The 25,094-nt window shown below is 39.5% G+C and overlaps 2 protein-coding genes and 1 pseudogene across 7 annotated transcripts; all 3 read right to left on the bottom strand.

Annotated features, from left to right (window-relative positions):
• Window positions 1–149: 149 nt before the first annotated feature.
• On the bottom strand, window positions 150–10,150 carry LOC103440176 (ABC transporter E family member 2-like). Of its 6 annotated transcripts, none has more exons than XM_029106516.2 (13): window positions 9,972–10,150; window positions 9,418–9,534; window positions 8,778–8,863; window positions 8,587–8,684; window positions 8,389–8,506; window positions 8,187–8,276; window positions 7,538–7,842; window positions 7,227–7,422; window positions 2,146–2,331; window positions 1,780–2,049; window positions 795–1,040; window positions 567–699; window positions 150–496 (listed from the first exon to the last, which is right to left on the bottom strand). In XM_029106516.2, the coding sequence occupies exons 2-12, from the start codon at window positions 9,518–9,520 to the stop codon at window positions 580–582; spliced, it is 1,818 nt and encodes a 605-aa protein (XP_028962349.1). In that variant the 5' UTR covers window positions 9,521–9,534; window positions 9,972–10,150; the 3' UTR covers window positions 150–496; window positions 567–579. The 6 variants fall into 6 exon arrangements, with proteins under 6 accessions (XP_028962349.1, XP_070683058.1, XP_028962351.1 ...); XM_070826957.1 differs by having other exon boundaries at window positions 958–1,040; XM_029106518.2 differs by having other exon boundaries at window positions 958–1,040; window positions 9,985–10,150.
• A 1,756-nt stretch (window positions 10,151–11,906) lies between these two features.
• On the bottom strand, window positions 11,907–19,661 carry LOC108173915 (F-box protein SKIP31-like; annotated as a pseudogene).
• A 403-nt stretch (window positions 19,662–20,064) lies between these two features.
• Window positions 20,065–21,465, bottom strand: LOC103440175 (uncharacterized). The gene is made up of 2 exons (XM_008378840.4): window positions 21,164–21,465; window positions 20,065–20,761 (listed from the first exon to the last, which is right to left on the bottom strand). Exons 1-2 carry the CDS (start codon window positions 21,362–21,364, stop codon window positions 20,531–20,533), a joined length of 432 nt encoding a protein of 143 aa, XP_008377062.1. The 5' UTR covers window positions 21,365–21,465; the 3' UTR covers window positions 20,065–20,530.
• Between the last annotated feature and the right edge of the window lie 3,629 nt (window positions 21,466–25,094).

Below are 25,094 nucleotides of genomic sequence, written 5' to 3'. Positions count from 1 at the left end.
GTTGTTGAGGGAGACAGGTGCTATTGCTAAGAAGGTTCACATGAGGATTGCTAGCCCGCAAATTAGAGCTTCTTGTTATTATGGAGTAGAGACGACAAGTTGTGACGAGTTGATTGCAAATAGAATGAACAAGATTGACGCCAATTAAATTTCTGTTGGTAAAAAGCAAAATTTATCACGAGAGATGAAAGCACCGTCACATAAACCCAGAAAGCACAAGAGTTAAACATCTATCAAGGAACCTCATCTCACCACAACGACCACAAAAAGACATCCTTTCCTCAAACATAAAGTTAAATGCAATCACTGATACTATGAGACCATAAATTGTACATCTAGATTGCCTCCCGCCCAATGACAGACTAATTTACCATAACTGCATAAAACTCATTCGCCTCTGGTGAAAAAAGGACCTCCGATCATTTGTCAGAACGTCATGACTCAGCTGTGATTCCATTTTTAAGATCATATTAACGCCCTCCGAATTTGGCCAAGACTGCAAGTGGAACACCTTCTGACAAAACAAAAACAAAAACATGAAAAACAGAGTAAATAATGAAACATACCATCACGACTATATCAATCATCCAGGTAATAGTAAGACCCAGCAGCTTTTTGTTCCCTATCCTTCGTTGACTCCAATTTGTTGATTCTTGGGCGATAGTTAGTGGGGTCACGCCTAAATGTGATATCAAGATGCTGCACGATTTAAACAAACAAACAAAAATATCAATGGAAGTCACTTGTGCACAGCGAGGTAGGGAGAGAGCAATGACATTAATTGCAACACTTACAGATAAGAATAGATTCATCCCAGTCAACAATGACTGGGGACAATTTGCAATACAATCAATTGACGGCCTCCCCTCATAGACTATAACTCTATCCGCCAAGTAGGTAGCCATAATAAAATCATGTTCAACCACGAAAGCAGTTTTCTTAGCATGAAGGATAAACCTCTTTATGACTTTGGAAGCAACAATACGCTGCTCAGAATCAAGATAAGCACTTGGTTCATCTATCAGATAAATATCTGCAGGCTGCATTCAGTAAATAGAAGCGGACATTAGAGTGTATCTGCAGGCTGCAAACTATAACGCAGAATCTTACCGGCATCAAACAATTAAAAAAAATTAAGTGAATCTGTTTTTATGAACATCTAATCACTATATTTACATCGTTTATTATGCAGCAGAGCACAGCAAGATTGCCACAAGAGAAACCCACTTAACATATTGGTAGATAAATGACTTGCATACTGAGAACTGACACATTCTTATTCCTCAATTATTTGGGCGCAAACCTAACATGTTTCCTATCTCACAAGAAAAACTTGTATCTTTAATGGTGGCATAAGAAAATTTTCATTCGCAAACTCAGAGGAAAGAAAAATATACAACTATAAACTACTCGAGTCAATATAATAAAGAACAATGCCTAGAGGTTGGCTAACTCCTAGGGATCACAATATAGTTCTCGTATCCCCTAGAATGCCAGATCTTGCAAGCAAGCTTCCACAAAGGCACGGAACCTGACCCATGACAGCAGGTCTTGTAACCATGCATCCGCCTTAAAACTGGGACCAAGGAGTGGGTGGGATTGTCTGTGTTTCAAAGAACAACACCTTGGATCCATTTCCAACTTCCAAACACAGACAGGCAATTCCACCCACTCAGATGCAGCCAAGGCAACAAATATAAAAGAGTACCACAAAGTGTTCAAATGAATGCATCCCAAGATACAAAGTGTCCTACACAAACGTAAATAAACAAAATTTACCTTCCCAAGGCATAGGCATAATGCAACCCTCTGCAACTCTCCGCCAGAGAGATTCACGACTTCTTGATCCATTAATTGTTCAATTAGAAGAGGCTTCATCACATCTGACATGAATTGTGGATGAGTATATGAATCACGAATTCTTGAATGTAACAAGTGTCTGACAGTGTATTGAAACTTTGGACTGATTTTCTGGGGCTTGTAAGAAACATTGAATTCAGGTATCTCCACATCTGAATTTTCTACAGAATCAGGTTTCAATAGACCCGCCTGAAAATCGGATGAATATACATTAAATCAACATCTCAAACTGCAAAGCTATTGTTAAAGAAGAAAAAGAAAATGGCAAAAAGAAACTAAAAATACCAGCATACGAATAAATGTTATCTTCCCCGTTCCATTCTCACCCAGCATCACAATAATTTGAGAATCGGTAAATTCACCCTCAACCACACGAAGCCTGAAGTTTCCCTGAGTTTTACTCATTGATGGGTATCTATATCGTGCATATGTCTCAATTTCCTCAGCACTTTCCTGTGGTGTCTCAGCAACCTAATACAGGCAACCAAGTAAATCACAAAGTACTGATAAGTCAGAAGACCGATACAACAACAACAACAACAACAAAGCCTTTTCCCACTAAGTGGGGTCGGCTATATGAATCCTAGAACGCCATTGCGCTCGGTTTTGTGTCATGTCCTCCGTTAGATCCAAGTACTCTAAGCCTTTTCTTAGAGTCTCTTCCAAAGTTTTCCTAGGTCTTCCTCTACCCCTTCGGCCCTGAACCTCTGTCCCGTAGTCACATCTTCGAACCGGAGCGTCAGTCGGCCTTCTTTGCACATGTCCAAATCACCGGAACCGATTTTCTCTCATCTTTCCTTCAATTTCGGCTACTCCTACTTTACCTCGGATATCCTCATTCTCAATCTTATCATTTCTCGTGTGCCCACACATCCCACGAAGCATCCTCATCTCTGCTACACCCATTTTGTGTACGTGTTGATGTTTCACCGCCCAACATTCTGTGCCATACAACATCGCTGGCCTTATTGCCGTCTTATAAAATTTTCCCTTGAGCTTCAGTGGCCTACGACGGTCACACAACATGCTGGATGCACTCTTACACTTCATCCATCCAGCTCGTATTCTATGGTTGAGATCTCCATCTAATTCTCCGTTCTCTTGTAAGATAGATCCTAGGTAGCGAAAACGGTCGCTTTTTGTGATCTTCGCTAAATTGCTCCGGTCATTAGTGTGGATAAGTATATAAATGGATAGAGATAGGAAAGCAAACACAAGATGTACGTGGTTCACCCAGATTGGCTACGTCCACGGAATAGAAGAGTTCTCATTAATTGTGAAGGGTTTACACAAGTACATAGGTTCAAGCTCTCCTTTAGTGAGTACAAGTGAATGATTTAGTACAAATGACATTAGAGTACAAATGACATTGGGAAATATTGTGGGAGAATGATCTCGTAATCACGAAACTTCTAAGTATTGGAGTGTGGTATCCTCTTGACTTGCCTTATCTGTCTCATAGGTAGATGTGGCAGCTTCTCTGGAAGTACTCTTCCTCCATCCAGGGGTGGTATCTTTAACTGGTGGAGATGCACAAGGTAATGTATCAATTTCACTTGAAGCTTACTTGTAGTTTCAGGCTTGGTCAAGCGCGATACAAACCATGTAGTAGGAGTCCCCCAAGTCGCCGAGCTAGGGGATTTGCTGAAAGAGGTGACAGACAAGGTAAGCAATCAGAGCTCCGGCTGATTGTTCACCTTCTCCCCATCTTGCAGCAGCATGAAGGATAAAGAGAAGAAAAATGAGAAGAGATGATATGGGATACTTTTGCTTTTGAAGAAGTAACTTTCCACAGGCTTATTCTTGAACTGAGCTGGAGGGTTTTCTGGTTTCCTCCAGAGTACAAGGCCGACTGAAGAATTTGAGGGTCAAAACAAGTCCATCAAATCTAGAGTACGTTCGACCCTGCTGATATGGGATACTTTTGCTTTTGACAGAGTAATGGATGGATCGGCATGTGTGCTGTTACGCTTGTCTCCACATGCTTCCTTGTATCCTTCGCACTTGCCCTATCTGTTCCTCAAGCAGATGCGGTATCTTCCCTGGCAACATAAGATGTTGAAGATGAGTACTCGAGAGCAATGCCAGGTAAGTAATCAGGTAAGGGGTTCCAGGCTGTCAGTTCCTGGCTGGGAGCTTGATTTCAAGTGCTGACTGATTGCTTTCTTTCTCCTTGTCTTGCAGGTAAAAACAAGGCCAAAGGAAAAGACAGGGAAAAAGCATGATATGGGATACTCTTGCTTTTAACCCTGATGATATGAGATATTCTTGCTCTAGTATAGCTTGTTTGCAGAGGTATTATCGGGGGGAAAGAAAGCTGAATATTTCGAAAGGCTTCGTTGGGAGTGCCCTCTCAGATATGAGGAAGGGTTGAGCATTTTTGCAGGTCTGCCTGTCCGTTGGAGATGGAGGTCGACATATATAGGAGTCTCCCTAACAACAAGTAGTAATGCTATTCCTTTACCCTGCTTGGTCATAGCACGGTAGTGGGAGCTGCCAGCTTCACATGTTTTAACTCTGTCAGAGCACTTTGAAAAAGTGGTATGTGGTATCTGGCTCTCGAGATTCGGAGAACGATGCTTCTTCGATTTTTGAGAAAGCAATCATGGTGGGGGTCTGGCTCTCGAGATTCGGGGAGCAGTGTCTCTTCGATTTTTGAGAAAGTAATCATGTTGGGAGTCTGGCTCTCGAGATTCGGAAGGCGGTGCCTCTTCGATTTTGGAGTAAGCAATCTTGTTGGGAGTTTTCTCGGATGTGAGTAAAGGTTGGGCATGTTTGCTAGTCTACCTTGCCACGAAGCACGGAGGTTGACACACAGGGACTTTCCAATTATCCAGCAGTGGTACTGTTCCTTTACCCTTGTGGGTAATAATATGGTAGCTAGACCTTCAAAATTTATGTGTCTAAACTTTGTTCGTGCTGTTTCTTTGCTATTCTTTTACCTTTCTTGGTCAGAGCGATGTAGTGGGAGCTGCAAGCTTCACGTGCTCAACTTTGGCAGAGACTTTGACAAAGTTATCCGTGGTACCCATGAGCTATTGTTGCGTGTGGGAAGTGGGTGATTGAACAGTAAGATTCATGTGTTTTCTACTTCACCAGAAGTCTTCGACAGAATGCCCATAATTTCCGCAAAGCTGAGTGTGCGTGTGACAGGTGCTGACAAGGCTAGAAAAGAAGGTGCCTCTTCGATTTCTGAGATCGGCCCTCGTGGTCTCTGAGCAGCCCAGCTTTTGAGAAAGCGAGCGTCTCTTCGATTGATTCGGAGAACGATGCCTCTTCGATTTTTGAGAAAGCAATCATGCTGGGGTCTGGCTCTCGAGATTCGGGGAGCAGTGTCTCTTCGATTTTTGAGAAAGTAATCATGTTGGGAGTCTGGCTCTCGAGATTCGGAGGGCGGTGCCTCTTCGATTTTGGAGCAAGCAATCTTGTTGGGAGTGTTTTCTCGAATGTGAGTAAATGTTGGGCATGTTTGCTAGTCTACCTTGCCACGAAGCACAGAGGTTGACACACAGGGACTTTCCAATTATCCAGCAATGGTACTGTTCCTTTACCCTCTCTTTGATTTTTGAGAAAGTAGTCATGTTGGGAGTCTGGCTCTCGAGATTCGGAGGACGGTGCCTCTTCGATTTTGGAGCAAGCAATCTTATTGGGAGTGTTTTCTCGAATGTGAGTAAAGGTTGGGCATGTTTGCTAGTCTACCTTGCCACGAGGCACAGAGGTTGACACACAGGGACTTTCCAATTATCCAACAGTGGTACTGTTCCTTTACCCTTGTGGGTAATAATATGGTAGCTAGACCTTCAAAATTTATAGGTCTAAACTTTGTTAGTGCTGTTTCTTTGCTATTCTTTTACCCTTCTTGGTCAGAGCGATGTAGTGGGAGCTGCAAGCTTCATGTGCTCAACTTTGGCAGAGAACTTTGGCAAAGTTATCTGTGGTACCCATGAGCTATTGCTGCGTGTGGGAAGAGGGTGATTGGACAGTAAGATTCATGTGTTTTCTACTTCCCCAGAAGTCTTCGACAGAATACCCATAATTTTCGCAAAACTGAGTGTGCGTGTGACAGGTGCTGACAAAGCTGGAAAAGTAGGTGCCTCTTCGATTTCTGAGATCGGCCCGCGTGGTCTCTGAGGAGCCCAGCTTTTGAGGAAGCGAGCACCTCTTCGATTTCTGAGATCGGCTTTCGTGGTCTTTGAGCAGCCCAACTTTTGAGAAAGCAGACACCTCTTCGATTTATGAGATCAACCCTCGTGGTCTCTAAGCAGCCCAGCTTTTGAGAAAGCAAACGCCTCTTCGATTTCTGAGCAGGCGCCTCTTCGATGTCTGAAGCTCCGTCGAGTGCAGCTTTTTATAGGGGCTGGCATTAAGTTCCAAAGCACACTTGAATCTCCACCAGTAGAAGCTCCATTCTTGCACTTCTAAGATCTTGATTTGTCCGACCTCTTCTCTCTTCAATACCTTTGAAAATGTCTGGCCCCTCCGACCGTCGTTTTGACTTGAACCTTGTTGAAGAGGCAGCCCCGCCTTCTCCAGACAACATATGGCGCCCATCCTTCGTCTCCCCTACTGGTCCTCTTACCGTTGGGGATTCCGTGATGAAGAATGATATGACCGCTGCGGTGGTGGCCAGGAACCTTCTCACTCCCAAAGATAACAGACTACTTTCCAAACGGTCTGATGAGTTAGCTGTTAAGGATTCACTGGCTCTCAGTGTTCAGTGTGCAGGTTCTGTGTCTAATATGGCCCAACGCCTATTTGCTCGAACCCGCCAAGTTGAATCATTGGCGGCCGAAGTGATGAGTCTCAAACAGGAGATTAGAGGGCTCAAGCATGAGAATAAATAGTTGCACCGGCTCGCACATGACTATGCTACAAACATGAAGAGGAAGCTTGACCAGATGAAGGAAACTGATGGTCAGGTTTTACTTGATCATCAGAGATTTGTGGGTTTGTTCCAAAGGCATTTATTGTCTTCGTCTTCTGGGGCTGTACCGCGTAATGAAGCTCCAAATGATCAACCTCTGATGCCTCCTCCTTCTAGGGTTCTGTCCAGTACTGAGGCTCCGAATGATCCCCCTCCGATGCCTTCTCTTTCTGGGGCTCTACCGACTGCTGAGACTTCTCCTAAGCAACCTTTGTGAAGGCTCCATCTTGTTTGTTTATTTTGACGCATGTATATGTACATATTTGTAGCTTATCGGGGATATCAATAAATAAGTTTTCCTTCATTTCAACGTATTGTGTTAAATACACCAAAGCCTTCTTCGCTAAGTTCTTTGAATTTTCTTTTGTTGAAGCTTGTATGTTGAAGCTTTCTGAGTGGAGCATGTAGGTTGGGGTAATGTTCCCTTAATTTATAATCTTGCCTTGAATGTCAGAGATTCATCTCGGAACCTAAGATTTTCGGTGGGGACAAATCCGGCCAAGAAGATGTTGATTCCTTCTCTAACTGAGAACGGAAGTGTCACAACTCCATACGCACCCGGTTTCCCATATAAACAGCAAATGAAGTCTGATAAGTAATCCAAGACACTAAGATCATGCTCCACAACAATTACATAGCTGAAAACACAAGGAAATATCCGATCAGCTAAACATGAAGGAAGACAATCAAGAAAAAGAATCCAGCAAACACATGCAATGAAAATTTCAGAAATATAAATATATAAAAATAGACCTATTAGGCCTAAGCAAAGATCGGACAACTTGGGCAGCTTTAAGCCTCTGTTTCACATCAAGATAACTTGAAGGTTCGTCAAACATATATATCTCTGCATTCTGTATGGCAACGACAGCAATGGCAAATCTTTGAAGCTCCCCACCTGATAAATCCCCTACATTACGTTCTATAACCTGGTTCAGCTCAAGATCAGCACACAGTTCTTCCTTCATATCCCTCTCATCTTTCTGGTTGAGCACCTCCCCAACATTTCCTTGAACTGCTTTTGGAATGTGATCAACATACTGGGGCTTTATAATGGCCTGTGAAGGAAAGAAAAATATAATTATGCAATCAGCATGAAGCAAAAAAATTATTAAATAAAACAGTATAATAGTTACAAAAACAAACAAATTTGAAACGCATGCATTTTGTTTCTACAGACTAGGCCAGAAGAACCACTAAACTTGGAATTCATCGGGATACAGTGAAGACAGTATAAAGGTATGTTGACCATCCTATTTATGACACTAAGAGCACCCACCTAGTAATGGAAGCAGCAATAGAAGGCACTGCAGCTCAAAAATACCTTGGATAGAACAGACAAATTTCTATTCGTCTAAATCATTCAAATTCGATAATAAACGTTATGAGCATCAAAAGGTACCTTCAAATTATCTTCCAGAATACGGGTAAAATAATTCTGCAGCTCAGATCCCCGGAAGTAGGTCAAGATTTCCTGCCAATCTGGAGGATTCTAAAAAAATAAAAAAATTAAAATGAAGACAAGTTAATCAAAGAATACAGCTAAATGAATTTGAATAATATTTTATACATATCAGAGAAAGGAATTTTGTAAGGAGTATTACCTTGAAACGGCCTAAATTTGGTTTCAACTTTCCAGCCAAAACTTTGAGGGCAGTCGACTTCCCAATGCCATTTGTTCCAACCAAACCAAGAACTTGACCTGGCCTTGGGACTGGTAACCTGAAATTGTGAGTTTCTGTTAGCCACATAAAGGATAACATGGTCATCATCACTTCCCAATAATGTGGTAAGGAGCTAACCTGTGTAGTTTGAAAGTGTTAGGCCCATAACGATGGGTCGTATCTTTATCTAAATCCTTTGGTAAGTTGATGATTTGGATTGCTTCAAATGGGCATTTCTACGTCATGAGATGGAACATAGTCCAATGAATGAGTTTAGAACCAACTGATGTAGGGAACACAAAAGAACAGTAACAACAATGTTTACAGACCTTAACACAGATACCACACCCAATGCACAATTCTTCCGAGATAAAAGCAATCTTTGATGCAGGGGTAACCTCAATACATAGTTTACCTGTAGATTGATTAGTTAGGTAAAGATGGTGTATATTTTTAGCACTATAAGACAACAGTATATTAATAAACGTGTTCAACACTAGAAAATCAGCTTTATATTAGAATGCAATACAGGAACTCTGCCAAAACTGAAATATCAAATCTATTTGGAGCCACCACACTATATACTGGAGCTCATGCCTGTAAGTAGCCATTAGTAGAATCTTTCCTTGCTTTCATGTACCATCTAGTTAGAGCTTAATAAAGTTTATGGGTAATTCAACTTGCAAGAGTTATCAAGTAATTGAACACATATAATAAGTTTCGTGATAAATAACAGTTCACATGCTAAACAATCAGCTACTGAATCTAAGTGATCAAGAATTGTGCATCGCAATACCCTTAAGAAACATATATCAAGCTCATAATTCAAGAAACAAGAAAATATTTGCAAGTTTTTGTGAAAATAAAAGAAACCATTATCTTGAGTGATTCATCAATCCTGATATGCTATTTCCTTTATGAATAGAAACAATGGAAATAATAAAATTAAGAAGGGATACTGTAATATACCAGTCTTGACAACAGGACAGCTCTTCTTGCATTCCTGGCGGCACTTCTTTGGCTTGCATCTGTCGGAGCTCACGATTGCTATACGGGTCAACCGGTCTGCCATTTCCTAATCTTATTCTATCCCCAATAAATCAACAAAATCAGATTAAGCTAGAGAGAGAGAGAAAGAGATTAAAGACATATGCCCCTTTCTTTTGTCTATATTTGGTAAAACATGCGGTGCGCATGATCAAACAAAGGCTGGATTGGATTGCATAAAAAAAAATATTTACACAAGAAACAGAAATTGAAATATACATCTGTAAAAATTTGAAGTAAGTGGAGGACTTGGTCAATTTCATTAATCCCAAAGGCTTCAAGAGAAGAGTCATTAGCTAAAACTGTATCCAAATCGCCCAACACACCATCTACTAATTTGTCAAATTTCAATCAATACTAACAATCAGAGGAAAATAATATGCCCACTGATTTTCAAATAATAATCAAACAGTTCTCTCTTGATCTTTGTTTTCCGGCACCCAGATACACAGGACCAAAATACACCAAATACTTACGAAGAAAACGAACCAGATGAGACGGCGGTGGCGACGAAGGGCAGACTGGCTGCTAAGTATACGAAGGGGTGGGGAGGTGGTGAGGGATGTGGGGGTGTGGCGTGTGGCGTGTGGCGTGTGGCGTGTGGCGTACCAGGGGAGGGGAGGGGAGGGCTGTCTCTTTGTCCTCTCCTCTGTGTGATAAATGTTAGGGTTTTTAAAACCAAAAGGGGCGTTTGTTTGCCTCACTAACGGGACTGGACTGGACTAGCGGTTAGTCCAATACTGTGTTTGTTCTATACTGGGACTAACATTAATGAGACTAAAGGAGACTAGCATGGACAAAACCCTTCACTAAGAGGTCTTAGCAAGACCCCCTAATAACCATGGGACTAGCTAAGACTATCATCTCTCGTCCTCGTCATGCTCAACAACCACTCCCGATAGACTCATCATCATCTCCGGTCACCTAGATCATAATAAAATATTAATAATTTATATATTAAATAATATAATATTAGAATTTGTTATTATCCAGCTTCTTAGTTCAATACTACACCAAACGTTTCACTAAGTTAGTCCAGCTTAGTCTAGTCTAAGCCAGTCCAGCTTAATCCTTGAAACTAGTCCAGTCTGAGATAGTCCGGCGCAACAAACGCCCCCAAAGAGACTGACGGGGTTGGTTTGGGTATATAGAGAGGCGTGCGTTACAGTATTATTATTGCAACAGGTTACCAACAAGGCACCAAGTTAAAAAAAGTTTGGAAGTAAAAACAAAACTCTTTTGCAAGGAAGGGATGATAAAAATGTTATTTACAACATTTTACCAACTAGTAAAGTGGTATTTTCATACCAAAATTGGTATAAGTTTCAAATTTGACATATTAAATTGAAGTACAATTCAATCGAGTATTCAACAAATTCAATCCTTTATACTGACTGATACAATTCAATTTCAATAAGCTTTGGATAATTTATATATCTTTGGATTGCTTCCTAAATAAAAATCGACATCGACATGATTGAATCCGATGATTGATTTGCTTGTGACAATTCAATCTAGTTGGTTCAATTTGGGTGATTAATGGGGAACCATACAAGGACGGGCGACCAGTATGTAATGTATATTGGTTTCGGACTGAGAAGGGTGAACTCGGGAAGCTCGTGACCATTTTCTTGGGTCTGGGATTGCCGACAAGGAAATGTCAAGGCTTAAAGTGAGGGCTAATCAATCAACAAGGATTTGATGATAATTGCTTCATGATTCAATATATTAGTAAACAATAAACATGGGGGAAGTTCAGAAGTGGAGCAATAACAATGCCCATGTTTTACAGTTTAGTAAAGATGACAATTGCATAAAGAGTAAAGAGGAAATATCAGATTACACAGATGCATAAAGGAATGGAATCACACCCCAAAAGAAAAGAAAAGAAAAGAAAAACAAAGCTAAAGCTAATTTAACTGCAATTCCAAATTGACAGCAACAGCAACCACCCTGTATCTCTATCTGTCTCACGGCACTGATGATGATGATGATCATAACAATACAACAGTATATCTAATGTAATATGCATACAAAGTTGAGCTTAAGCTTTTTTTTTTGTTTTTATGAAGCATATTTTTTATTTTAATACAAGAGAATAAAGACAACCCACTTCGGGCTACGGCTGGCTTTCCTCTCAGTGACTTCTGGAAAAAATTTCTCCCAACATATTTTGGTGCACCAAGTTTCATAATTCAAGTGGTTGGAAAAAAAAATTTCAGTATCCAACCACTTATATTACGACATTGATATACATGGCCGATTATATTGGGACATGATCCGGTGTAACAAGTGTCATAATACAAGTGATTGGAGAAAAAATTTCAAGTATCCAACTACTTGTATTTTGACATTGATATGCTGGGCCGTGTTTTTTACACACTAAAATATCTCTCCTGGTCTTGGGGTGGGTTTGGCCAAATGAAAGGTATTTTTTCTGAGTGTGCCAGCGACATGAGTAACGCGGTCCATGTGCCTGACCCAATAATTTCACTCCCACCAATATGGGACTGGGACTTTATTCTGTTCAAACAAACCTCAAAGCATCCTCTAGCTCTTTCTCATCAACACAATTATATCCCATCATATAGGCTCTTGCTGCCACAAAAACAGAAAATTATTAAGGACATTCCACTTTTCTAAAACAAAAACAAAAAGGCAACTTGATTACCAAAGCGCCCAGATCCCAGGAATGGTTTATGCTTCGTCTGTCACAGTTCCTTGCTGCTGCTCCTGAATTTATTTTTTTAAAGGAAATGACCAAGCATTAGCAACTATATAAACCGACAGAGACAAATTGTTCACTACATGGCTAACAACTAGCCAAATCACCTATTGCATTTTAATTTTTGGGTAAAAGACTGTTTACTACCCTCATGTTTCATGGTTTTCAACATTTAGTACATAAAGTTTTTTTCGTTTCAAAGTCATACCTAAAGTGTACATTTTGGGACAGTTTCATACATCCGTTAGTCAAACTGTTAAGTCTCCCGTTAACTGTGACGTAGCGCCCATGTGGACACTAACTGGGCGTCACGTGTCATCCACGTGGAAATTAAAAATAAATTATTTATAAAATAAATAAATAAAATTATATATATATAAACCTTCATCTTCCCCAGATTCGGAGGAAGAAGAAGAAGAAGAAGAAGGAGAATGAAGAAGAAGGAAGAAGGAGAAGAAGGAGGAAGAAAAAAAAAATGTTGCAGTCGGAGGAAGAAGAAGAAGAAGAAGAAGGAAGAGAAGAAGGAGGAAGGAGGAAGAAGAAAAAAAAAAATCTTCCCCAGATTCGGAGGAAGAAGAAGAAGAAGAAGAAGAAGAAGGAGAAGGAGAAGGAAGAAGAAGGAAGAAGGAGAAGAAGGGGAAGGAAGAAGGAGAAGGAGAAGGAGGAAGAAAAAAAAAAGTTGTAGTCGGAGGAAGAAGAAAAAAAAAGAAAAAAAAAAAACTGAATCTGCAACCCAGATTTGGAGGAAGAAGAAGAAGAGGAAGGAAGAAGGAGGAAGAAGGAGGAAGAAGGAGGAAGAAGGAGGAAGAAGACAAAAAAAAAAAAATCTTCCCCAGATTCGGAGGAAGAAGAAGAAGGGGAAGGAAGAAGGAGGAAGGAAGAAGGAGAAGAAGGAGGAAGAAAAAAAAAAGTTTCATTCGGAGGAAGAAGAAGAAGAAGGAAGAAGAAGGAGGAAGAAGGAAGGAAGAAGAAGAAGAAGAAAGAAGAAAAGAGAAAAAAAAAACCGAATCTGCAACCCAGATTTGGAGGAAGAAGAAGAAGAGGAAAGAAGAAGGAGGAAGGAGAAGGAAGAAGGAGGAAAAAAAAAAAGGTCTTCCCCAGATTTGGAGGAAGAAGATGAAGAAGGAGGAGAAGGAAAAAGAAGGAAGAAGGAGGATGAAGGGAAAAAAAAGTTGCAATAAGAAGAAGAAGAAAAAAAAAACGTGGATGACACGTGGCGCCCAGTCAGTGTCCACATGGGCGCCACTTCACAGTTAACGGGAGACTTAACAGTTTAACTAACGGATGTATGAGACTGTCCCAAAATTTACACTTTAGGTATGACTCTGAGCCAAAAAAAACTTGATGTACTAAATGTTGAAAACCACGAAACATTAAGGTAGTAAACAGTCTTTTACCCTTAATTTTTTTACAAGAAATGAGAAAACAAAATTGACAGCTAGTTGATGTTTGGGGGGTTAAGTAGCACATTTTCAGATTAATGGGGCAGAGTGAAACTAAAAGTGAGTTTCAAGGGGCATACCAAATTATCAATAACTAAGCCTAACACAATTAAGTTTTAACTATTTATATTAACTAGAAAATATCTCATATTTGAGGGGCAACTTGATGACAAATTGTTGTATAATGACGACAAATTGCAAGGCAGAGGAGATGTCCACTCACAGCATCAGACTCCATTTCTTCCGGTGATAGAAGCCTACCGAAACAGTGCCCAGATATTGTGCAGACCCAAAGCTCATTGGCCGGATCCATAACAACTTCTCTGCAATTATCATCACATACTGAAGAAGAGAACATGAAAAATAATTGGATGAGACTTCAATCCTACATAAAATTCACGCATGAACACACAAAGTGCATGATATTCGTTGATACCGACCATGAACCTGGCCAGTCTTCTCACAACAAATACATCTCCAATTTGGTAGTAAGTGCACTTTTCACTAGAACAAGCATGATCAGCTTCCACCTTATCAGTTAGGCCCCTACTACTTTTCCACATAAACACTTGATCAGTTATTGTTATGTCAAGAATTATCCCGTCATCATTTACCTTCACATGCAAATATGAAAGTTAAACCGATAAAGGTATATAAGTAGAAGGAGATAAAGAGTCCCACATGTTACAACTGAATGTAAAGTAAAGGTCGAGTGGGACATATTCAACACTAGAAAACTACTGAGAAAATAACACAAAAGGATCTTGAAGTTAACCCAAGAGAAGCAAAACGCTGAAGGCTTTAAGACCCAATGTCTCATAAAGTAAGTCTCCCAAGACAAAATAATTATGCATAAGGTTTCATGAAGCATAAAAGTCAAGGCACCGCACAGGTTAAGGCAAAGGTAGCTCGAGTTACTTGTGAAGGAAGAGGTGCTTGGCTTCTTTTGGCAGCTTGCATTTGAATATAATATTCCTTGAACTCAAGTGTCCAATTCCTAACAAGTTCCACTGTAGCCAGGGACGAAGCCAGATATTTATATGAGCATGGGCATCCTTAAACAATAAAGTCACAATTAAAAATCTCAAGAATTTATTGAACAAAACACTAATATATTAATCCATAAAGTTTTTCATACAACATATTACAATATTCCTCGAATCGTTTTCATGTTTTGAAAGCGTTGCATAACAGTATCATTACCAATACCATTAAATATCTTTTTATATAAAAATAATTATTTTATTATTCATCCATTGATCTATAAATTAGAAAGCTAAATTCTAAATTGAAATGCCAAAAACAAATTAATGAAGTAAAGTCAAGGTGGCATTTGCTAGAGTCTTATGAAGTGGACAGCCACATCATAAGACTAGCAATTCTTCCTGATCCCTTCCCTCACATCCTCAAGTTCCTCTCTTATGAGGATCCCAGATGCTATGCTATTGCTAATTTGCTAGAGTCCGATGGAGGAGAAGGTCGAGGTGGGATATGAGGGGAGAACGGAGAAAAAGGGATATGCATTTTTTTGAAAAAATTACATATAGTGTTAGACGGAGAGAAATTTCGGTGGATTCTAGAAAATTCAGCGGCTTTTGTTTTTTATATTAAGGCAACACTTTTTAAACATTTTAAAATGAGAAAATTCGGTGGCTTTTGTTTTTATCTGTTGGTTAAATTGCATATTGCATTACGCTATTGGGAATGATCGTATGATTTTTACTATGAGAGAGAGAGAGAGAGAGAGAGAAATTGCAGATTGCATTGGGCTTTTGGTTGTTGGTTAAATTGCATATTGCATTGCATTGCTTTTGGTTGTTGGTTAAATTGCATATTGCATTGCATTGCTTTTGGCTTTTGCTTGTTAGAGAGAGAAAAATCATATGAAGCCATAGAATCTCTTATCGAAGAAATTGATGGAGCAATTGGGGACGATCAGTGATTAATTTACAGGGAAAGTGCTATGAATGTCAAAGGGGCTGCGTCTGTGGTACGGTTTGGTAGAAACTGGCGAAGGAAACTACAACCACAGAGCCGGTGATGGCAGTTATGAGAGAAACACAGTGAGTGAAGAGAGAGAAGGAGATGAAGTGTGAAAAAATACACTATAAAGGGTATTTTGGTAACCTACGCTCTAGGAAAAAAAAACTAATGGCATCATCTTTCAGATGTTTAAACTTTGGGAAATTTTATTTAATTTTATTTAAATCCATGTAATCTCTTTTTACATTTAATTTAAAATTTAAAATGTTAATTGTCTAGTTTATCGTATTGCATAATTACTATTAAATACAAAATGAAATTAATAATAAAACTCAATTTTATCAATAAATCCAAATGGTCAGAGGCTGCTTCACCGCCACCACCAGAGCCTCATTCGCTGCCGCCACCACAAGTCTCAACATCTCTAGCTTCCATTCAAACCCAGCAGCTACTTCCTTCTCTTCATGTGGTACAACTCTCAACAAGTTTACTCTTGGGATATTGTGGTTCAGAAAGTTGGGAACAAATTGTTCTTTGATAAACGTGATGGGTCGTAATTGGATTTGCTTTCGGTCCATGAAACCTCTCAGGAGCCCTTGCCTGAAGCTAAGGATGATATCAATTCAGCTTACTCGTTGAGTGTCGAGGCTGCTTATATCAATTAGAACTTTTCACAGCAGGTTTTGGTTAGAGATGGGCTTTCCGATGGCGATTTCCTCGGCTGGGATTTTGGCGGTTCCGATGATCTCGGCGCTGAAGACGTCGTTATCTTTGACCTGAAACTCGTTGCGATGAATCTGCCACATGCAGAGGAAAGACAAAAACAACAAAGTTGCAGAGAAAAAACAAAAGCAAAAGCAAGTCTGCCAGAGAGGGTGGAGGTGGAGAGACAGAGAGAGGCGCAGTGGAAAGAGAAAAGAAAAAGCAAAATGATGTCTGGAAATGGAGTGGGAAACAAAAGTAGAAAGCAGAAAGTAAAAGCAGAAAGTAAAAGCAGAAAGCAAAAGAAGATAGAAAAGTAGCAGACATAATTGCGGTGGTGATGGCATGCAGAAAGGGGAATTATGGGCGTGACCCATTGAGCAGATGGTCGGATTTATTTTTGAATGATGTGATTTATTTTTCTTATCTTTCGGAGACATCTGTATAACCCTATCAGAGGATAAATAAAGAAAGAAGGCAGCATGCCAAAAAAAAAAAAAAAAAAAAAGAAAAGGTTGGAATGTTATGTGGAGGGCGAAGGCCTATATGCCCAAAAAAGCCAGGCTCTATGGCTTCAAATTTATTCGGCACCCTGCCACTATTATCACCAACCAGGTGATCAAAAGTACGTCATGTACTCCAAAATTATTCGGCACCCTGCCGCTATTATCACCAATCGGGTGATCAAAAGTACGCCCAGTACTCCAAAATTATTCGGCACCCTGCCGCTATTATCACCAACCAGGTGATCAAAAGTACGTCCAGTACTCCAAAATTATTCGGCACCCTGCTGCTATTATCACCAACTAGGTGATCAAAAGTACGTCCAGTACTTCAAAATTATTCGGCAGCCTGCCTCTATTATCACCAACCAGGTGATCAAAAGTACGTCTAGTACTCCAAAATTACACATGAGCATCACTCATGTCAATCATACATAAACATTCATGAGCATCATTCATGTCAATCATACATAAACATTCATGAGCATCATTCATGTCAACATTCATGAGCATCACTCATGTCAATCAACATAAACATTCATGAGTACCACTCATGTCAATCAGCTTCGAAAGCTTAATTTACAGAGTTCCAGCTTCGAGAACTCCAGCTTCAAAAGCTTCATTTACAAAATCTCCAACTTCAAAGCATCACTTGCAAAGCTTCAGTGCAGGGTATACAAATACCGCCTCCGAACAACCGTCACTTCGGCCCATATATGGATTCAATTTGAAGTCTCCAGCCAACAGACTCTATTAATTAAAGACTTGGGGGACTACACTATGTACCATATATTGAGCTTCCGCAACTGGGCCTCATGAAAAATACTTAAGGGACTTAACCCATTGTTTATAATGTACTATATATAGAGCATCTATTATTCATGTATTGAGGAACGAACCCTTATTTTATAAAAGGGATTCCCTTACCTTCTTTAGAGAGAGACTCTTAGCCCATCATTTATGTATTGAGGAGCAAGCCCTTATTCTATAAAAGGGACTCCTTCATCATCATTAGATGGCATCGCCGCCTGCTAAGCAACCGCATCGTCGCGAGCCTCAACTCTAGCCCATCACTTATGTATTAAGGAGCGAGCCCTTATTCTATAAAAGGGACTCCCTCACCATCATTAGAGAGCATCAACTCTAGCCTATCATTCATGTATTGAGGAGCGAGCCCTTATTCTATAAAAAGGACTCTCTCACCTTCAACGCTACAAGTTGAGCCAACCAAGGCAACATAAGCCACAAACCAAGCAGCCTTGCAACATGTGCTACTTCTAGTTGAACATCATTTCAGATTGAGCACCACCTCATATCGATTATCAGTTCTAGACGATATCTAGTTACTTCAGCCTACACATGGACTGAAATTCAAAGTATCCAGCCAAAAGACTCTTTTGACTGAAGATTTGAGGGACTACTGTTTATACCATACTTAGGGCCTTCGTTAGACTTCGTATAAATACTCGGGGGACTCAAATGTAATTATGTAATGAATGAAGGGGCAAATATGTAATAAGTGAGGAGCCCTTATTCTATAAAAGGACTTCTCACTCTCCTCATTAAGGGAGGCCAAGTCTTAGGCCATAGGAAGAGAGCACACAGAAAATAGGCTAGAGAGCACACTGCCTCTAGCCTTCTTATATATTCACCATTTAGAGTGAAACTATATCAACATCAGTGTGGACGTAGCCCAAACATTGGGGTGAACCATGATATATCTTGTGTTCTTTACTTTCTTGCAGATTCACGGTCGGATTTACGTTGTTTCAAGACCTTCGGATTTGTGCATCAACATGGTTAATTATGCATACAAAGCATACAAAACAAGTGTTGAATAAACTACTAGAGAGAACGAACATTCGTGATTTATAATTCTTAGCTCACGCATTAGCAGCTTAAGTTTTCGATTACATTGAAAAACCAACAAATTTATCCTTAGCTCTGTTGAAGAATCTATGAGCTTATTTGGCGGTAACTATTCAGCAGTCAAGTGGCACAGCCTGCTACGGTAGCTTCTGAGTTAAAAATCCAATAGGTGTAAAAATAATTCTACATATTGAATTGGGTTTATGGGGGTATATTATGTATTAAATTTGGGTTTAAAGAGATATTAATAGTTTAGCTAAAAATCAAAATGGGTGCAAAGAGTAAGTTGGGTTAGATGGGTGTATAAATAGGTTAGATGAATTTAAATAAAATTTCCCTTAAACTTTTGTCTCTTTTTTAAATGTTTAAGAAATGTTGTCTCAATATAAAATTAGGTATTAAAAGTGTACTCCATATGTAATTTTTCCTTTAATCAAAAGTTGGAAAGTAATAGATGTTTAATTTATAAATGTCTAAAACAAGGCATCTAATTCTAATTTTTCATTTTCTTATTTATTTATTTAAGGATAAACTTGAAAGTTTAGTAGATACAACTTTTCAGTTGGGTGTAGAGTTAAGATAACTGGGTTATAAAATTTCCCTAACAACATTAAAGTTGGAAACAACTAAAATTGTAAACTTGTTTTCAGTTTTGAGTTTTATTTCATAGACATTTCCTCCACTGTCATTCATTCAACCCTTCATTTTTCCTCTAGCTTGTCCCCTTCATCTGATATGAGCTTTATTGATTGGGTCTCCTCGGCCTTGTGGAGTAATCCTATTGATACTTAGACTGATTCCTATACTCTCCATTGCAAGCTTTTAATTCTCTGCTGGCGGATTTGGACTTCAAGGAACCACTTGGTTTTCCGAAATGTGGTGCCTCACCCTTTCAAAGTCGTCAAAATGGAGACCTTCTGGTCTCATGGGCAGCAGCAGCATTCCTGTAGGAGAGCTGAAAATGGTTCAAGTAGCAGTCCTCTGGCGATTTTGAATTGGTTGGAACCGCCACCTGCCCATGTTGTTAAACTAAACTCTGGCAGATCGTTGACTAACTCCTCAGCAGCTTATGCAAAACCCTAAACCCTTCACATTCTGAGAAGGGCTACATTTTATTGCGGTTGCCTTAAGCTAATTTGGATCATCAAAAGACCTCATATTGCATTTTGGTAAACTCACTCCCTGCCTGTGCCCAGCAAGCTCTACAACTGGATCGTATTTGTATTGGGGAAAAAATAACTTCACTTTTCCGCATTTATCCCAAGTACTTTTCTTATGTGTCTAGCAAAAAAAAATTAGAACTAAAAACTAAAATTGAAATGGTCTTCAAGCGGCCTCTTAACAGTTACTTTCATGTGATCTTAATTCAATAATTCAATAATTCAATTGTTTAGTAAACACGAATATGATATACTACTAAATGAGAACATTAAAAGAAGAACAAAACTTAATCCAAGAGATACAATACACAATCAAGAAAGATTAATCACTGAATATCACTTAAATAATATTGCATTGAGACGACTTAGGGATGGAAAAGGAAAAACGAACTCTTTGACGGATGCAATGTAAGTTGAATGGTCATGAAATTCGAGCTTTCAAGTAAAATGCATGATCTTGAAACTAAATATGGATTGTGTCTCTGTCTTGAAAAATACAGTGACATTTATTCCAAGTGAAGGAAAGGGTTGAGTGGATGTGCCAAATCTGTTTAAGGAGGGAATCAGATAAACAGAGGTGTCCTGAAGGTGAAGAAGAATCAAAAGTACTTGGAAGATGCTGCAATGGAGAAGCAGGGTAGAATCTTGTTGCTACTTGTTTTTGGAGGCCTTGCCTTTAGTCTTCTTGAATTTATTGGAATCTTGTAGTTTCTGGTCAGCCAAATGCGTGGGGGTGGCGGAGGATGTGGCAGTGCTTTTGATGCGAGAATAGGTGAATTCTTGGGAGAGCAATCGGGTGATTTCAGCGACCCCAACCCTCGATTTTCCATGTAATAACGTCTTCAAGTTCTCATCCCAATTACGGTCCTTGATACCGGGACTCTGCACCATTCAGCGTCACCATCCAAATTCAATAATTCATTCGGAAGCATATGACTGGAGTGGAGATTATCCAAGTTGAAAATGAAAAACAAAGGAAAATCATCGATGCCTAGGGTTTAGATACCCATATAACATATACATAGTACTGATACTGGTACCGGCGGTGCAAGTGAAATAACAACACCCAGAAATCGGACAAACAAACAAACAAATGTATTATGCTAATGCTATGATTGCAAGATATATATAAGGAATACTGCACAAACAAAAATGAATAGGGGGCACAAAATCAAAACCCATAAATTTTAAACATAAATTGATAGAAAATTTCATATCATAGCATATAATAAAAGAGGGGAATCGAAATGAAATCCCTAGTAAGTCCTAACCTAACCTGAGTACCTGATGGTTGTAGAGGCCAATGAACTTGGAAATTAAGAGTGCAGTGGGAGAGCGAGAGCGTTCTGGGATCCCCAGAAACTTGCACAACTCTGACTTTGAAGTTTTCGTCTTCACTTTCGCTGCTATTACTTTCGCCTCTGAGAAACTGCCACCCGCCATTAGCGACCGGCTTGCCCTAGCGGCACCGCTACCACCCGCCATCTAAACTCAGTCTACCTAAAGTTCTAAACTGCTCCTGCTCCTGCTTTATCAAACCCTACGAATCTATTGCTTCTCTCCCTTGGAGAGATTTTTTAGACACACGAAGGGCTGGTTTATTACTGTGTTTTGAAAAAAAACTGCTGTCAGAATAAGCGGCTGTGAAATAAATCAGCAGAGCGTTTGGTAAACTTTTTTGTAAAAAAGCTTTTGGAAAAAAAAGTAGTCTGATAGTGGGTCCTTTCATTAAAGGAGCACTATAGCTCCATGTGCTTTGAAAAAAAGCCAGTTTTCCAAAGCTACAAATAGCAGCTTTAGCTTTTTCCTTTGATTTCAGCTTATTCTCACAGCTTCCAAAATAAGCCCTTTTTTTTCAGTTTACCAAACACCTAAAACCCTCACAGCTTTTTTTCATAGGTGCTTTTTTTTTAAGCACCTCACTCCCAAACTAGGTCGAAGTGGTACACGTGTTAATGGTGGGTTATGAGTGTTAATGATTAATAACTTAAAAATTAAAAATTTCAATTACTTGCATAAAAACATGTGATGTACCATTCGTGTTTCTATCATAATTAAAAAAATTTCCTCTCTTTTGATGCGTTGCGTTTTCTACTCTTCTGCATGTCTCCACTCGCCGAGCCCTTTTTATTTTTTTGAACTCTATCGACTATCTACTTAGGTCATCTCCAACCGAAAGGTCCAGAAGGTTGAAAATAGCTTGAAAATCATCTCCAACCAAGGACCATGCTAAAAGGCTCATGGGCCCCACTGGACAAAAAAGGGCTAACCGGTCGGCCCAGGGCCGAGCCAAAATTTGAAAACAAAAGGTAACTAGCTAACGTCAACTAGATGTTACTTTTGAATTTTTTTTAAACAAAATTTTGTTTTAAAAATTGTAAAAATTCTTTTTTTTCCCTATTACTTCCTAAACCATTAAACATTACATAACATTAAGTAACATGAAACAACATTAAACAATATTAAACAACATTAAATAACATTAAACAACATAAAAATTATAGAACATAAAAATAAAACATTTAACAACATGAAACTTAAACAATATTTTAAAAAACATTTAACAACATAAAACTTAAACACCTACTTCATACTTCTTTTGACCTAAAGATGTGTAACAAGATCCCGTTGTAGGTACTTGTTTGTGGCACGGGAACGTATCATTCTATAGCACCTCATGTACTCATTTAAAGGGATACTACCAGTTCTTGGATTGAAAGACAAATTAGGCCCATAATATATTTTTGCACGAGCCCTTCTTGACCTATTTGGATCGTCTTGGTCGTCATTGGACTCTCTTTATCAATATACCCATCTCTATCCTCTCGCTACCAAACTTGGTCCGCTTTGGTGCTTTTCCTTCTTCGGCTCCCCCTTCTCCTCTTGTTGTGGCCTCCTAAGCAGGGGCCTTGCTCCGGGGAGAGGAGGGCTTCGCTCATCCTTCACAATCATGTTGTGTAATATGGTGCAAGACATCATGATGGAGTTTAAATTTTCTCGACTCCACCCTCTTGCCGATTCGCTAATGATCTTTCACCGTGCTATTCGCAGAGTTTGGAATTGCTTGGACAAGTGTTGCCCATTTTGGGTAGATGTCATCTGTCAAGTAATACCCTATATTGTACTGACAGTCGTTGATGTAGTGATCAAGTTGAGGTGTTTTACCTTTCGTCAGGCTATTGAAGAGGGGTGAACGCCCAAGAACTATAATGTCATTTTGGGATCTAGGGACTCCAAAGAAAGCATGTCAAATCCATGTGCCATACGAGGCAATCGCTTCTAACACAATAGTTGATTTTCTCGACCCTCCGCTGAAGCCTCCTTGCCATTCGGTGGGACAGTTCTTCCAATCCTAATGTATGCAGTCTAATGACCTTATCATGCCCGAAAACCCATGGTCTTTAGCTTTGCGAAAGAGCCGATCCAGATCTTCTTGATTTGGCTCTCGGAGGTACTCGTCTTTGTAAAGCTAAACAATTATGTCACATAATTCAGCAAGAGTATTAAGGCATGTAGACTCAGACATACCATAGGTTTCATCCATTGAATCAGCTGGGGAGCCATAAGCCATCATTCGGAGTGCAACAATAACCTTCTGATGAGGTGAAAAACCAGGGCGGCCTGCTATGTCCCACTTCTGTTGAAAGTATGGATTGACCTGCTGGACATCACGAAGTAGACGCTCGAAGACATGACGCCTCATCTAGAAACAACGTCTGAAATCCTCTTCTGTGTACACCGAGTTGGGGTTGAAGTAGTTGTTCATCATATTGGCATGCGTCATCACTCTATTTCGTGGTTTGTAAGAGCAAACAACAACAGAGCCACCCCATTGAGGTTGTTCCTCAGTTGGCTAACACACCACGGCCACAGTCATGACTGCCATATATTGTGTGTTGCGTCATGCTTTATCTTCTTCATCATACTCCTCATTTTCTCGTCTCATCTGTGCCTATTTTTCTTCCAATTTAGAATTAGATGAGGACCCCCAATTGAAATTCAAAGAGGATCCAAAGTTGGAATTCATTGAAAACTTGAATTGAAATAGATTGAATTCAAATGTGCGTGAATAATAGCCCAATATCCACTTTATTTATAGCCTAAAAAAATTCAAATCCAACGGCTAGCTGATGTTAGCATGAAGTCAACGTGCAACAACTAGCTAACGTCGTGCTTACGTCACTTAGCCGTTGGATTTGAATTTAAGTTGTAGTTTTTAAATAATAAATTATGTTTAACCCTATGACCCTCAGTTGGAGATGATTTTTCTGGACAGGCTAAAACAAGCCATATGGCCCTTTGGTCCTCGGTTGGAGATGGTAAAAAATATGGCCATGTACTATTCATTAAAATATTAATTTCTTGGAGGGCTAGAGGGCTAAAACGAACCATTTGACCAACCTTCGGTTGGAGATTGCCTTAGGTTGAAATTTTAGAGAAAATGAGGCATTGATTGATACTTAATTTTGAGCTACTAATTACAACTTGGGTAGTACGGGTGGGTTCAAAAAATCGAAAATCGAATCGGACCAAGGCCGAAAAAATTGAACCGAAACTGTCAAACCGAACCGAACTGAATCTAGCCCATTTGGTTTCGATTTTTGAGGTTCGAAAACCGAACCGATATATAAATTTAATTATTTTTTTCAATATTTATAAATAGTTTAGTCATACAATTAGAACAAAGCAAAACCTATTACCAAGTTGGATCCAGTGAAACGTTTCAAGATGGAGTGCATGGGTTCAAACCTTCATGCCTCCAGGATTTCAAAGAATATTTTGATTTTTGTGACAAATCAACAAAACCCTAGCCACATCCACACCTTTTCTATTTTTCATTCCCCTCTTCTCTCTCTCGTTCCCAACCTTCAGAGTCCACATTCCCTCTATGTCGATGCCTTCAATTTCTCCATTCTTCTCCATAACCCACATCCTTATTTCTATTCCAAGCTTCATATTTGTGAGAAGCAACTTCTTACCTTTCCTGGAACAAACTTCCACGCCATCTATTTCCATGAAAGTAATTATTTGTTCGATTGCAGATTTGTTCGATTTTTGTGTTGTGGGTTTGTTAGTTATTTGAATTTCGGATGAATGAATGTAATTATTGCTGTGAGTTGTGGATTAAGATAGTATTTTGATGAACTATATGCTTGTGTTGCTCTTGGTGTTGCATATTTGTTTCTTTCCAGATTCATTTCTTTACTAATTTCCA

Source organism: Malus domestica, chromosome 08, assembly GCF_042453785.1.
Source record: "Malus domestica chromosome 08, GDT2T_hap1".
In the NCBI taxonomy this organism is placed as follows: domain Eukaryota; kingdom Viridiplantae; phylum Streptophyta; class Magnoliopsida; order Rosales; family Rosaceae; genus Malus; species Malus domestica.
This window is presented reverse-complemented; position numbering and strand designations above follow the sequence as displayed.

Bases quoted from the DNA above. Each gene is read 5' to 3' on its own strand.
- LOC103440176 (XM_029106516.2), bottom strand. From the start codon at position 9,520: ATGGCAGACCGGTTGACCCGTATAGCAATCGTGAGCTCCGACAGATGC. The intron at 7,843-8,186 runs GTACCTTTTGAT...TTTCCTTCACAG, and splicing joins TTCTGGAAGATAATTTGAAG to GCCATTATAAAGCCCCAGTA. The intron at 700-794 runs GTAAGTGTTGCA...TAAATCGTGCAG, and splicing joins GGATGAATCTATTCTTATCT to CATCTTGATATCACATTTAG.
- LOC103440175 (XM_008378840.4), bottom strand. From the start codon at position 21,364: ATGGCGGGTGGTAGCGGTGCCGCTAGGGCAAGCCGGTCGCTAATGGCG. The intron at 20,762-21,163 runs GTACTCAGGTTA...TGAATGGTGCAG, and splicing joins TTGGCCTCTACAACCATCAG to AGTCCCGGTATCAAGGACCG.